The sequence below is a fragment of the Rhineura floridana genome, chromosome 4 (genome assembly GCF_030035675.1).
Source record: "Rhineura floridana isolate rRhiFlo1 chromosome 4, rRhiFlo1.hap2, whole genome shotgun sequence".
NCBI classification, from domain to species: Eukaryota; Metazoa; Chordata; class Lepidosauria; order Squamata; family Rhineuridae; genus Rhineura; species Rhineura floridana.
In genome coordinates, this window is record NC_084483.1 from 153,841,253 (window position 1) to 153,857,436 (window position 16,184).

General features: G+C 45.1%; 1 protein-coding gene across 2 annotated transcripts in view; it reads left to right on the forward strand.

Annotated features, from left to right (window-relative positions):
• ZFAND3 (zinc finger AN1-type containing 3) overlaps positions 1-16,184 on the forward strand; it is a 263,984-nt gene that overhangs the window by 161,396 nt on the left and 86,404 nt on the right. For both annotated transcript variants that reach the window (XM_061624889.1, XM_061624890.1), the window contains one exon: positions 7,260-7,439. In XM_061624889.1, the coding sequence (XP_061480873.1) occupies positions 7,260-7,439 (180 nt within the window). The remainder of the gene's footprint in view (positions 1-7,259; positions 7,440-16,184) is intronic.

Consider the following 16,184-nt stretch of genomic DNA (forward strand, 5'->3'; position numbering starts at 1 on the left):
CTGATTTGGGTTCAGGCTGCCTTATCAGCTACCTCCCCTGAGCCTCTTAGGTACCCTTTTAGAAAGCAAAGGCAGCTAGCTGTCTCTGCAGACTGTAAGAGACTCACCTCCTTTTTAAACTGCTGCCAGAAATCCACACTCAGCTGCAACTGTGTTCCCATCAGTCATTCATTCTTGTCTTGTGTGGGAAAAGCTTGTATGCTCTGCTACAAACATTTGCTTTATTAAAAGTATTTATTAAATATTAAGCCTTTATTAAAATAGCTCTTTACAAAATTGATAGCATTTATATATAAGAAATATTTGTAGATAACTTACATGTAGAAAGCATTTCTGGTTAGAATAGTATATACTAAAGAGATGCTTATAAATAGGTTATTATCCTAATAATGCTGTATCCTAATAGTTGTCATAGAAACATTCCAAGCAGTCTCTCTTGTGTTTGGGGGCAGGCAGCGCAGTGTAAAATTAACAGCGGTCTACAGCAGTGGAAAGGGGAATGCTAAAGTTAAAGTTAACCCCTGGCTATAGGATAAAGCAAAGAGAAATTAATAAAATGCATTTTCAATTCATTGCATAATTTGTATCTTTCATGTTAAAATTAGTGAAAGCAATAACAAACTGGAAGAAAATAATTTGTATGCTGGGGCATTCTTTTTTTTTTTTTTTTTTAAAGCATCAGGTGGTCTTTTCCTTCTTCCCTTGTTCTGCCTTAAGTTGTTCCTGTTGAGATTAACACAGTAGTATTAGACAGCATTTTATTGAATTTAAGATCGTGCAAATCTTGAAGAGCGGAGTGTTTTGTTATCAACTTGGGCTTAATAAGCTCTAGTTAAATGCATCATTTCATAATTTATTGCCAATTCGTAGGATGTAAGAGTGAAATAAAATTGAAACATAGCTTGTGTTAACAGAAGAAACCGAAGGCAGTCCTTAAAGTACACATGTGGAAATCAAGCTAAGAATAATTGACGCTGGTACTAGCATCTGCATGGCAAATTAAAATTGTTTTACTAGACTTCTTAAAATGAGACAACTTATTTTGAGGCATCATGATTGTACCTAGTGATTTTCCTCCTGAGTGTATTTTGGTTTCCATCAGTGAATAGGGCCATAATGTAATCTAAAAAAATATCACTGGACTCAGAGCTTGGAAAAGTTACTTTTTTGAACTACAATTCCCATCAGCCCAATCCAGTGGCCATGCTGGCTGGGGCTGATGGGAATTGTAGTTCAAAAAAGTAACTTTTCCAAGCTCTGCACTGGAGTATCTACCGCTTATATAGCCCATGATCCAGAAGAACAGCATGTGTTCCTTCACTTTTCTAGTTTTGTTGCCTTCCAGGAGTTGTCTTTAAAAAGTCACCAAACGTTTCTCTTAATTGCTCTGAGTTCAAAAACTAGTTTGAATAATTTGTATAAGTCAGTAAATGCAAACCCTTTTCAGTTTTTGTTTAAATCTCTTAGACGTTCCAAAAATGAATGGAGCTGATAGAAATTGGTTACATTCCAATAGGAGCACAGATGAAGCTGAGTGTATCATGATGGATTTAAAGATAGGCAAAGTTCCAGATCTAAGTGGTTTACTGGTTGATATCACAAATAATGCTTGTAGATCCTTTACTGACATATAATAAATAATGGTTAAGGTGTTGGACTACGACCTGGGAGACCAGGGTTCAAATCCCCACACAGCCATGAAGCTCACTGGATGACCTTGGGCCAGTCACTGCCTCTCAGCCTCAGAGGGAGGCAATGGTAAACCCCCTCTGAATACCGCTTACCATGAAAACCCTATTCATAGGGTCGCCATAAGTCGGAATCGACTTGAAGACAGTCCATTTTAGTGAAGGCCATACATTAGAGTTTAAAATTATGCTAATTCACTTTAAAAGATTTATATTAGCCAATTGTTCCTTCTCAAAAAGGAAAATAAGACTTTTGCTACTATACTGACAGAAAATTAAGTAAAGTGGCACATATTTATAATCTGACACCTTAAAAAGAGGTGGTGGTTTTGTAGAAGTTCCTGATACATCGATCACATGGTGATATTAGGTGGGAAGAATTGATATTGATGTTTTTCCAATTGAATCCCAATTTGTTTCCTACTTTGGTTAAATTCAGTATCGGTTCACAGTTCACAAACTGGATTCAAATGACATACTGTAATCTCGGAGCCGCGTTAATAAATGAACTGGTTCATTATAGAAGGAGACAACTGGCAAGGGTGCCCAGTTTCCTCATTGATTGCATTGTGCATAGAAACCCTCACTACTAATGCTAGGGCTAACTAGACATGTTTGTCACATAATTTGTCTTTTCCTAGTTTTTTCTTTAATGAATAGCTGGTAGGGGAAGCTACATCAGAAGTGTGGCACATAAATAGGAAGCTGTGCATGGGGGAGGGTTTTTAACCCTTTACCCCTGCTACAATTCTGATTGGAATCCCCCTATGTACTTTATTTATTTATTTTATTTTATTTGTATCCCTCCCTTCCTCCCAACAGGAGCCCAGGGCAGCAAACAAAAGCATTAAAAACACTTTAAAACATCATAAAAACAGACATTAAAATACCTTAAAACAAAACATTTTTAAAAAAGTTTTCAAAACATCTGTATTTTAAAAAAAGGTTAAAACATATTTTTAAAAAAAAAACAAGTTATAAAAACACATAAAAAAGTAATTCCAACACAGACGCAGATTGGAACAAGGTCTCAACTTAAAAGGCTTATTGAAAGAGGAAGGGCTTCAATAGGTGCTGAAAAGATAGCAGAGATGGCGCCTGCCTAATATTTAAGGGGAGGGAATTCCACAGGGTAGGTGCCGCCACACTAAAGGTCCGTTTCCTATGTTGTGCAGAATGGATCTCCTGATAAGATGGTATCTGCAAGAGGCCCTCACCTGCAGAGCGCAGTAATCACCTGGATATATAAAGGATCAGACAGTCTTTCAGGTATCCTGGTCCCAAGCTGTATAGGGCTTTGTACACCAAAACTAGAACCTTGAACTTGGCCTAGTAGCAAATGGGCAGCCAGTGCAATTCTTCCAGCAGCAGAGTGACATGTTGGCAATACCCTGCCCCAATGAGCAGTCTCACTGCCACATTTTGCACCAGCTGCAGCTTCCGGACTAACCTCAAGGGCAGCCCCACACAGAGCACATTACAGTAACCCAGCATGGAAGTTACCAGTGCATGGACAACAGTGGTCAAGCTATCCCTATCCAGAAATGGCTGCAGTTGTCTTACCAGCCAAAGCTGGTAAAAGGCACTCCTAGCCACTGAGATCACCTGGGCCTCTAGTGACACAGATGCATCCAGGAGCACTCCCAGACTACGGACCTGCTATTTCAGAGGGAGTACGACCCCATCCAAAGCAGGCAACTGACCAATTATCTGAACTCGGGAACCACCAACACACAGTGCCTCTGTCTTGCTGGGATTCAGTCTCAGTTTATTGGCCCTCATCCAGCCCACCACCAAGTCCAGGCAGCTGTCCAGGACGGCTTCTCCCAATTCAGATGTTACAGAGAAATAGAGCTGGGTAATGTCAGCATACTGCTGACACCTCACCCCAAATCTCCTGATGACCACTCCCAAGGGCTTCATGTAGATGTTAAACAACATGGGGGAGAAGATGGTACCCTGCAGCACCCTACAGCACAACTGCCAGGGGGCCGAAAGACAATAACCCAATGCTATTCTCTGAAAATGACCTTGGAGATAGGATCAGAACCACTCTAAAACAGTGCCTCCAGTACCCATCTCACTAAGTCAGCCCAGAAGGATACCATGGTCAATGGTATCAAAAGCCACTGAGAGATCAAGTAAGAGTAACAGGGTCGCACTCCCCCTGTCCTTCTCCTGATAAAGGTCATCCATCGGGGCGACCAAGGCCTATTCAGTCCCATAACCAGGCCTGAATCCAGACTGGGATGGGTCAAGGTAATCTGTTTCATCTAAGAGTACTTGCAACTGCTGCACTACAACCCTCTCAATCACCTTCCCTAAAAAGGGGGTATTTGCAACCGGTCGGTAGTTGTCACAAACCAATGGGTCCAGGGTGGGCTTTTTCAGGAGCGGTCGGATCACCGCCTCTTTCAAGGTGGCTGGAATCACTCCCTCCCGCAAGGATGCATTGACCACACCCTGGATCCACTCGGTCAAATCCCCTCTGCAAGCTTTAATAAGCCCAGAAGTGCAAGGGTCAATAGGACACTTTGCTGGCCGCATCATCGCAAGCACCTTGTCTACTTCATCAGGCCGCATCAACTGAAACCATTCCCAAGAAGTTGTAGCAGACATTGCACTGGACACCTCATTGGGGATTACAGTAGATGTGGATGGGGCCTCAAGACTGCTACGGAGGTGAGCAACTTTACCCTCAAAGTGCCTTGCAAACAATTCACAGTGGGCCTCCGAAGGGTCTAAAACTCCATTTCCTGGAATTGGTGTCAACACACCCCTGACAATACAGAAAAGCTCCACTGGACGGCTACTTGAGGATGCGATGGAGGCAGAGAAGTGGGCCTTCTTCGCTGCCCTCACTGCCACAGAGTAGGCACCGTTATGATGTTTTACTCGTGCCCGATCAGCCTCACAGCATGTCTTTCTCCACTTGCGCTCTAGCCGTCATCCAGCCTGTTTCATTGCCCTTAGCTCACTGGTGTACCAAGGTGCAAATGGGGCTCCACAATGCTGGAGCGGGCGCTCGGGGGCAACTGTGTCAAGAACCCGACACGCCTCATTGTATCACAGCATGACAAGGGCTTCAACAGGGTCACCTGCTCTATCTACTGGGAACTCCCCCAGGGCATTCAGGAATCTAGCGGATTCCATTCCTCTTATTCTGTCCACCACCCCTGCAGGGAAGGATCGGAGCCATAAATCTAATCTTCACCAGGACGTGGTCTGACCATGACAATGGGGTAACATCCACTACCACCCATCTCCAGACCACCCCTTCCTCCATCTGGAGCAAAAACCAAGTAATTTGCTTGTATAGGCTGCCCGATAACATACGCTTTCCAGATGGGTCACAGATATAAGACTAAAATACAATATCAAAAAATAAAAAGGCATATTTTTCACCAGAAGATGTAAACAATTAAGAAGAATATTCTCCCTGGACTATGTATTTTATTAATATTCCAGTTCCATTTGTTTGTTTTGTCATACATTTAAAAGGACAATACTAATCTTATTTGTGGCTACACTTTACAACCCCTTCCAATGTACACGATATACAGCACGAATGGCACACAAATGTATGCACTGAAGGTTATGCATCGCCCTGGGCTCCTGCTGGGAGGAAAGGCAGGATATCGATCAATCAATCAATCAATAAAAATAAAAAGTGTCGCTGCTCATATGGCCACATAATCCATGTTTTGTACTTGAACAACCATTTAAGTACACAAAAGCACCTGAATCTTTTGTTAATCTTGAATGGTTATGAAAAAGCTAGCACACACATGGCATGTTTTAAGTAGAAAATAAACATTTTCAGTAAACCTTTTGAAGAATTTTCTAATACAGTATTCTTATCAGAAGAATCTTTGATATAATAGACTAGTAGTATTAATGAACATTCCCACTTGCATTTTAAGTCTCTAATAGATGTATACAAACTAGGGCTGTATCCATGTGTTCACCTGTTTTCATAACAAAACAGAACATTTCTGAAATTTCTCTCACAGAAAAGACAGAGGTTATTCCCCGTTCTTTGCATCCCTTTTGTAAGCATTGTCTCCCTGTTACCACTGCTTTGGCACCATTCCCCACCCCACCCCCGCTGCTGCTTCCTCCTTTTTGAATTATACACTTAGGTGGTCCAGTATGATCAGGGGTCATATTGTGAATGGGATGATATTATGAGGCTGTCTGGCAAGATGTCATTAGGCCTGAGCTTTAAAAATAAGAACAAATTAGAATTGGCTCCTGAGGGGAAAAGGCAATTCAGAGAGAGGACAAGTAAGAGGGCAGTTCTAAACTAATAAAGCTAACAGGGAGTGTTGAAAAACAGCTTAAATTCTTTTTCAGTGTTGTTAACAGTGTTTGTGCAAAATATAGTTTGGCTGAGTCCTAACTCAAGCCACTGCCATGCTCAGTCAAAATTGAAGTAATATCTTTAAATACTAACAATATGAGAAGAAATTTTATTAAATTATATTAACACTTGGCTTAAATAACACAGGTTGAAGGAAATGTACAGAACTCTGTGGAAATGTTAGCCTAAATAGACTGTGCTATGGCTGATGAGCACTGTGGTGAGATCTAGAGCAGGGGTTCCCAAATTGTGGTCCGCAGATCACACCATGATCTGTGAACTTCACACAGGTAATGTGCATCATGTCTGTGGATTTGTGGTTGAAGACAGGAGACAACATCTCCTTCACATTAAATATTCATGTCACTTTTAAACTGCAGATTTATTGCTTGTTTTATTTCTTGTATTGTATTTTATTGTGTTACAATTTGAATTCTATGGAATACAATAAAATACAATATATAAGAATAAAACTACAATTAAAAATCATGCAACATCTAGCACAGTATATTGCAGTTGCTACAACACATAAAATTATTAAGTGATCCCCCAAGATCCTCAGCAATTTTCAAGTGGTCTGTGTGCTGGGGAAACCACTATCTGGAATAAAACCAGTTTCTGATGTTGTATTGTTTAGTTTGCCAAGGTTTCCCTTCTCTGCAGCTGCTTTAGTACCATTTTATTCTGCATCACTGTCTTCCTCAGTCAATGGATGGTAGTCATTTATCAATTAAGTGAATAGGAAGACTTTGTCACATGATAAAACCACTGCATAGATTTGATATAACGACTTGGGACAAATAAAACCAGTTTTAGAGTGAGAATGTGGATTCCTGAAGGTGAACAATCCAGTGCTTTTAAAGCAAAAATTGAAAGGGGGCACTTTTTCAGTGTTGGCCAAAACATTCAGTAAGAATTCACACACTTTTTGACTTGGTACCAACTGCTGATTTATTTCTTTTCACTGGAATATGTTTATTTGTAAAGCATTGAAGGTGATTATACTAAGTTGAGTCACAATGTCTTGATGCAGTAGAGGCAAGATTAATACCTTAGGATAGGATTAAATCATAGGTTATAGAAATTATTATATTGTATAGTTTACATGTAAAATAGAACATATAGTGTGTGTCTTGTATATTGGCAAGTAACATATTTTGAAGTCAAGAATCCCATAATGCCATTATCCCAACTTTGTATCTTGTTAGAGTTTCAAAAGAAGCAACCAGATGATGAGTCCACTCCCAGCACAAGCAACAGCCAATCAGATTTGTTCTCTGGAGAAACAAATAGTGACAACAGTAATACCTCCCTGTCTACACAGACTGTTAATGCCAACCAGCAACTTTCGACAGAACTGAATGTAACTTCACCGAGTAAAGAGAAATGTAAGTGCACAGTCCTAGAGAAGAGCAAATTAGGCTCTGCTCTTTTCTAGTATCTTTAGTTTTTAGCCTTTAAAAGAATGTAGTGATTTTCCACAGGTAGCCTGCCATCACTTTGGGTTATACTGCCATCTAGTGTCCGAAGGCAAGAATGCACTGTAGTCAAAACCTGGGGCGTCCGGCCCCTCCCACTCCAGTTTTCATTCTTGCCTTCGTCCTAGGCGTTTGGATACTTACACAGAGCGTTGCTAACTTCTCTTTTTGTCTTTGTTTCTGTATTAGTCTGTCTGTTTTTTTATTGCCTGTTCCCCTCTCCTCTTGTTCCCCCCCCTCCTTCCTGGGTTTTTGGAGTGTGTGGGACTGTTTATTTGTTCCTTTTTACCCCTCAATTTTGTTTTCTCTGGGGCCTTTGGGTAACTTGTTTTTTCCCCTTGTTTGAGCAGCGGCTGCAGCTCCTCCCTTGTTTGGAAGTCCATGGCTGCAGTTCCCTCCCCCTCAGGCTCAGTGCCGGGAAGCCTGTGTCTGCATCGTCCTCCTCTCTCCCTGCGGCCTTGCCTCCTCCTCCCGCCATAATTTTTGGTGGCGCCTCGCCGTTTTTGCAGCCAGGAGCCTGCGCTACGGCTCTCTGCTTGCAGCAGTTTGTTTGGCGGCACCTAACCCCATCCTCGGAGGCGGTGGGGATTCCTCCACCCACCCTGGCTCATTTCTGTGGCTCTTCTCGCCTTCCTGCGGCTGTTAAAGCACGCGGAGCGCCCGTTTTCCGTCCCCATACGGCAGCGGCTCCTCCTGCCTGGCCGTTAGGAGTTGCGGGTGTCCTCTCCAGGCCTCCATTGCCGCCTTTCTTCACGGCCGCCATTTTGGTTCTGTTTTCCCCCCCCCCGTCTAGTGGATGCCATTTTGTTGCCGGTCCTGTTTCCTGCCCTTTTTTGCTCAGCTGCCTGTTTCCCTATTCCCTCAAGGCAGTGTTTTTTGCGTGAGTTCTTTGTTTCCTTTTTCCTGTCCTTAGGCAAAGCTTTTCCAAAGCAACTGTACTAGGCCTCCTGTTGGAGCTACATAGCCTGAGCATGCTGTTTTAAAGCGATACCGCACCTTCCCCATTGTGTGCGTGTATCAGGCTCTGTGCGGGCCATACTGATGCAATTTATTTCTTGTGATGCACTAGCCTGGACAGTGCACATTAGCGGTACCACACCTTCCCCATTGTGTGCGTGTATCTAGCTTTGGGCCACACTGTATTGAATTTTTTCCTGGCATTGAGCAGTGTACAGTAGCGGTCTTGCACCTTCCCCATTATGTGCGTGTACTTAGCTTGTGGTCCATATTGCATCTCAACTTATTTTTTGGCGCCTTCATCTGACCAGTGCAGTAGCAGTACCCGCCTATTTTTGGGGCCATAGCGAACCGAACCTATTTTTTGCCTGGCACCCCAGCCTGCACAACACACCTTGTTCTTCACCATCACATTGCACAGGAGTGATACCACACCTTCCCCACTGTGGGTGTATCCAGACCCTGATATGGCAGATCAGCAACCAGAGGCAGCGCAAACCTCAGGGGCAAGTCAACAGTGCAAAGCCCCAGCGCAACACAAAGCATCTAAGCACAAACATTCCAAAGCTCTCGCCAAGACAAAACATCTGTCTGCCCACAGTGCTTCCAAGCGGGCCCGATATGTCTCAGCCCCGGCCTTAGAGGAGCCTGCTCATGAAACATTACCTGCTCTTTTTCATTCTCCTGCCGGGTCATCAGAGGACGAGTTTGAAGGTTTCCCTAGTCACACACCTCGCCACTCTGATCTTCCTCTGTCTCCACCAGTGCAGCCACATCTGTCTCCACAGGAGCACACTGTACCTCCTGATTCTACCTCAGGGCTACAGTTGACCCCAGAATTTTTGTCACAGCTGCGAGAGGTACTTGGGTTCCTCTCCCAAGCCCAACCTCAGTCTCAGGGATACTTATCACCTCAACCAGCAGTCCCACGGCAGTCCACCTCTTCACGACAACGTGGCTGTCATGATGACGTCCCTCCCTCCTCGTCTAACCCATTCGATATCTCCAGAGGCAGACCTGGTGGTGAGCCCTCACTGATGGATGACTACTCATCCCTTATAAAGCTAGATACTGACGAATGGAGTGAAGACTCTGATCTGGATGAGGACTACTCCTATCGCCTCTTCGATTCAGCTGATTACCTTCCCCTTTGCCGTAGAGTGTTGGACACCCTGGGCATCCAACCTGCACAAACGCACCCTGCTGCTCCACCTGTGAAAGGCACCAGGGTTCTCAAATCGCCCAGGTCAGCGGAGCACTCGATCCCTGTGCTGGATCCCATCAATAAGCTGGCCAAAGAGGAATGGGCCCGTCCCCTGCGCCCACGTTGCTTTTCACCGTTAGCCAACAGACTATACTTTGGCCCCGGAATTCATGTCTTTCCTGAACGTCCCTGGTGTTGACCAACCGATTTCGAACTTGATTTCTAGGTCCCTCCTTCTGAAAGAAGGAGATTCACAACTCAAGGACCCTTCTGAAAGACAGCTTGACTTCGCACTACGCAAGAACCATGAGGCATCCGCCTTTTCCATCCGGGCCTCTGCTGCTACCTCAATTTTCTCTAGGGCCTCCATGATGTGGCTCGATAAACTGTTGGATGATCCCAATCTGGACCCAGCCACACTGCAAAAAGGCCTAGTCGTTGCCACCCTTGGACACGACCCACCAAGGAGCAAGGGCCCTGGCCGCAGAAGTAGTAGCTCGAAGGACTTTGTGGCTCCGGCACTGGGATGCTGACACCACGGCCAGAACCAACTTGTCCATGGCTCCATACTCGGGGTCGCTTTAGGGAAGACGCTCTTAAAGCGGTCTTGGTTGATCCCAAGGACAATCGAAAGCCCACTTTAGCCACAGCCAAGAGAGATGACCGCAGACAGTTTTGGCGTTTTGCCCCATATCGACCCTTCCAGCCCTTTCGGGGGGTGCGGCCTGGGGAGTGGGGCCGGGATGCTCGAACTCCCGATTTCTGCACCTCCAGGCCACCCTGGCTCAGACAACGCTTCCAGGGCAGATTCCAGTACCCAGGCCGACAAGACCCATCCTCCTCATACAGCAGGGGAGCTCGTCAGCGCAAGCAGTTCTGACGCCATTCCCATTGGGGGCAAGCTTCTTCTCTTTGCAAGTTCCTGACTCCCTCTAACACAGGTCTCCTGGGTCAGAAGCATTTTCTTCCACGGATACAACATAGAGTTTTGGCTGCCACCTCTGGACAGATACTGTCCCTCTCCAGTCTCCAAGTAACACGTGAGGGTCTTGCAGGAGGTCCTACGTCATCTACTCGACATAGCCATAATAGAACCTGTACCACCAGCGGAAAGGTCGCAAGGCATCTACTCCATTCTGTTTGCGGTTCCCAAGCGAGATTCTTCATGGAGGGTGGTCTTAGACGTCAAATACATAAACCGTTTTGTCAAGTATCGCCTGTTCAAAATGGAGTCACTGGCGTCTATTGTGGAAGCACTACAACAGGGGGACTTTCTGGCATCCATCAATCTGAAGGACTCCTACCTCCACCTTCCGATCTGTCCCGCCCACAGATGATTCCTAAAATTCTCGCTGGGCCAGCACCATTTTCAATACTGGGCCATGCCATTTGGCCTTGTATCGCCCCCAAGAGTGTTTACCAAGGTGATGGTCACCCTGGTGGCCGCTCTCTGCCTACAGGGGGTCCATATTTACCCCTACTTGGATGACCTTCTTCAGGGGCACTCCAAGGACCATGCCAACAGACAGCTCCATTACACTCTAGAGGTTCTCAGATCTCACGGCTGGCTAGTAAACATTGAGAAGAGCCATCTAGAGCCAACTTAGCGGCTCCAACATCTGGGAGCAATACTGGACACGACACGAGCCATGGTGTTTCTGTCTCCAGAGCGTATCTCCACCATCCAAAGCACGGCAACCTCATTGGCACAACGTTCAAAGGTGGACGTCATGTTCCTGGCAAAGGTTCTGGGGATGTTAGTCTCCACCATTCACATCGTTCCATGGGCCCGTCATCACACTCGACCTCTTCAGTGGGCCCCACTACCCTTTCAGACAGACATTGTCACCTCAACCCATCGGGTGATCCACCTGAAGCCGTCACTGAGAGCGTCTTTTCGCTGGTGGGCAATGTGGACACACCTCAGCGGAGGCACTCCGTTTTGAGAACCAGACAGAGTTATAATAACCACGGATGCGAGTCTAACCGGATGGGGAGCCCACTGCAACTCCAGCTTTGTCCAGGGTGTATGGTCCAGAGTGGAGCAACATCAGAATGTGAATTGGCTGGAACTCAGAGCTGTCCATCTGGCCCTCTGCCACTTCCAACCAATATTCTTACTGCAACTTGTTCTAATCTGAACAGACAGCACGTGTGAAATCACATCTGAACAGGCAGGGGGACACCATGTCTCGAGCCCTCCAGGCAGAGGCAACCCTAATCTTCGACTGGGCTGAGAATCATCTACTGTCACTAAGGGTGGAACATCTCAGCGGGGTGCTGAATGTGACCGCCGATTGGCTCAGCAGGCAGCATGTAAGTCCAGGAGAATGGAAACTCCATACGATGGTGTTCGACTTCTTCCAGCAACGGTTCGGCACCCTCTCGGTGGATCTCTTCACCTCGAGCTACAATCACCAGCTGCCCCGCTACTTCTCGAGGTACCTGGACTCGACGGCGGAAGCAGTGGATGCCCTGACAGCACCCTGACCAGGTGGTCCCCTGTACGCCTTTCCACCAATATCCCTCCTGGGCAGGACGTTGAAGAAACTGCAGCACGAGGGTGCTCAGCTCCTCCTGATAGCTCCACACTGGCCGTGCCGACTGTGGTTCTTGGACCTCCTCTCACTGTCAGTCACAGACCACTGGACACTGCCTGTCAGGCCAGATCTACTCTCTCAGGGACCAATCTGGCACCCAGACCCAGCCTGGCTGAGTCTGACAGCCTGGCGTTTGAACAGAGGCAACTGAGGGCCGCTGGTTTACCTCCAGGCATCGTGGACACCATCTTGGCTTCTAGAAGACCGTCAACGATGCGTATATACCAGAGTACTTGGCGGGGCTTTTCCAGCTGGTGCGCCTCCAAGGGTATCTTGCCCTCTCAGGCCACTGTGCAGCAAGTGTTACAATTCCTCTATAGAGGGCTCAGAATGGGTCTGAGACCAAACACCTTGCGTCGTCATGCCTCCGCTATCTCATCTATCCTGTCAGTCTCTTCATCAGCCGTCCCTGTGGGTTCTCACCCCCTCATCAAACGCTTTCTGAAAGGAGCCGCACGTCTTTCTCCGCCTGGGCACCACCACTTTCCTTCCTGGAGTCTCTCGAAGGTGCTAAAAGCCTTACAGCACCCTTCATTTGAACCTCTTGCGTCTGTCCCCCTCCGGCTGCTGTCCTGCAAGGTCCTGTTCCTGGTCGCTATAACATCGGCGAGAAGGGTCTCAGAGCTGGGAGCTTTGTCATCGGCACGCCATCTCTGCATCTTTCATAAGGACTCCGTGGTGTTGCGTCCAGACCCATCCTTCTGTCCCAAAGTCAACTCAGCTTTTCACTGTAACCAGGACGTTGTTCTTCCATCGTTCTGTCCAAGGCCAGTCCATCCATTGGAGAAGTCCTAGCATTCACTAGATGTTTGCAGAGCTCTCAAAATCTACCTCTCTCGCACCCAAGACATCAGGCTCTCTTGAGTCATTATTCGTATCCTTTCACCCTAGGACCTTGGGAAAAAAGGTTTCCAAATCCACTTTGTCCTGTTGGTTGCGGGCTTGTATTGCTCTGGCTTATGAGTCCTTTAATCTCCCTGTGCCGACTAACATCACGGCCCACTCCATATCAGCAGCCACTTCGGCTGCCTTCGCAACCAACGTGCCCATTGTAGATATTTGAAGGGCTGCGGTTTGGTCTACCCCTAACTCCTTTGTGAAGCATTATAAGATTGACCTTTACGCTTCTACTGACACCTCCTTTGGGAGGCGTGTCCTGCAACATGTCCTTTATGATTAGTAAGCAGTTGGTGGTCCCTCCCTATTGGGGGGCTGCTTTGGTACATCCCAAAGTGATGGCAGGCTACCTGTGCAAAATGGTCCATTGGCCTCACCTGAAGGGTGATTTTCACAGGTAGCCTGCCATCACGGCCCTCCCTGTTTGAGGAGATCTGGATGTTCTGTTCCACCTTTTATATCCTGGCTGTTGTGCAGCCTTCTTGTTCTGCTCTGTTTGGTTACGTCAAAACCTTTAAGATTCTGTTCAACTGCATATGCCTCTCTGTTCTCGGGGACGTTGTCTCTATTTTCCTTGCTTCTTGGCCTGTGGGTTTTTTGTTCCTTTCAGATATGCCACTTCGGACTTGTTGCAAATGAAACTGGAGTGGGAGGGGCCGGACGCCCCAGGTTTTGACTACAGTGCATTCTTGCCTTCAGACGCTAGATGGCAGTATGACCCAAAGTGATGGCAGGCTACCTGTGAAAATCACCCTTCAGGTGAGGCCAATGGACCATTTCCATGTGAAATTGTAGAAACATGCATGAGAATGATAGTTTTATGTCAATTGCAAGAAGAACAAAGCATTTTGTATACTGATAGAATAGAATTCAGTTGGCATATTTTTCATTTTCAAAACACTACTACTTTTGGCTATAACATAACTCTTAGGCTTTTCTATGAAAACTAGAGTCCATATTATCACTATAATTATTGTGCTGATATTCTTCATGTAATTATAGTAAACCAAACATGCAACGTAAGGTATAATCTGATGGTGTTAGCCTATTTGTGTAACATACTTGCACTTGCAACAGTGGGACTTCTTCTTTCCCCAACCCCACCCCTAATACATAATGACTTGTGCAGAGCAAGGTAAATTTTTCCAGTGACGTTTTGAGTGTTACAGGGATACATTTTGGCTGAGTCAAGTCTTTCATATAGGTACATGTGCATATATGTATGTGCGTGAGAGAGGGGGTGGATATGGATGAAGGTCTAGATAAGAATTTCAACAAGTCACTACTTGTTTTTCAGTTTTGATAAATACGTTGTTACAGTAGTCTTGTTCACCATACTTATATTCTGCTCTGCAGATTAAACTCAAGCAATAGAAACAGGAGTCAAAATTAACATATACCTTAGAATTTGAACCCATTAAATAGGGAGGTTTTAACCAGTTTTATAAAAAGGGAATTATTGCCTTAATATCCCATGCAAGTAAAATAACGTTCAAGATTCTACAACAAAAGCTCTTACCATATATGGAGTGAGAAATGCCAGATGTCCAAGCTGGATTCAGAAAGGGAAGAGGTACCAGAGATCATATCACAAACATATGTTGGATAATGGAACGGAGCAAGGAATTTCAGAATGAAATCTCCCTGTGCTTTATAGATTACAGCAAAGCCTTTGATTGTATAGATCATAAAAAACTATGGAATGCTTTAAAAGAAATGGGGGTGCCACAGCATCTGAATGTCCTGATGCGCAACCTATACTCTGGACAAGAGGCTACTGTGAGGACAGAATATGGAGAAACCGATTGGTTGCCAGTCGGAAAGGATGTGAGACAGGGGTGTATTTTATCACCCTACTTGTTTAACCTATATGCAGAACATGTTATACGGAAAGCAGGATTGGACTAAGATAAAGGAGATGTGAAAATTGGAGGGAGAAATATCAATAATTTAAGATATACAGATGATACCATACTCTTAGCAGAAACCAGTAATGATTTGAAACGAATGCTGATGAAAGTTAAAAAGGAAAGCACAAAAGCAGGACTACAGCTGAACGTCAAAAAGACTAAAGTAATGACAACAGAAGATTTATGTAACTTAAAATTGTCAATGAGGACATTGAACTTGTCAAGGATACCTTGGCACAGTCCTTAACCAAAATGGAGACCATAGTCAAGAAATTAGAAGAAGGCTAGGACTGGGTAGGGCAGCTATGAGAGAACCTGAAAAGGTCCTCAAATGCAAATATGACTGAACACTAAAGTCAGAATCATTCAGACCATGGTATTCCCAATCTCGTATGTACAGATGTGAAAATTGGACAGTGAAAAAAGTAGATAAGAGAAAAATCAACTCATTTGAAATGTGGTGTTGGAGGAGAGCTTTGTGGATACCATGGACTGCGAAAAAGAGAAATATTTGGGTATTAGAACAAATTAAACCAGAACTATCACTAGAAGCTAAAATGATGAAACTGAGGTGATCATGCTTTGGACACATCATGAGAAGACATGATTCACTAGAAAAGACCATAATGCTGGGAAAAACAGCAGGGAGTAGAAAAAGAGGAAGGCCAAACAACATGAACCCACCGTACACTACGCTCAACATCCAAGGCCATCCTCCAGGTGCCTACTACGAAGGAAGCTTGGAGGATGGCAAGGGAGAGGGCCTTCTCAGTGGTGGCCCCCAAATTATGGAATGATATTTATGACAAGGTACGCTTGGCGCCAATACTGTTATCTTTTTGGCGTCAGGTCAAGACTTTCCTCTTCTCCCAAGCATTTTAGCATGTGTTTTTAAATTGTTTTTTTGTGTTTTAAAATTTGTATATTTGTTGTTAATGTTTTTAATTGCTGTAAACTCCCCATAGAGTTTCGGCTATGGGGCGGTATATAAATGTAATAAATAAACAAACAAGAACGAGATGGATTGATTCTGTAAAGGAAGCCACAGACCTGAACTTACAAGATCTGAACAGGGTGGCTCACGACA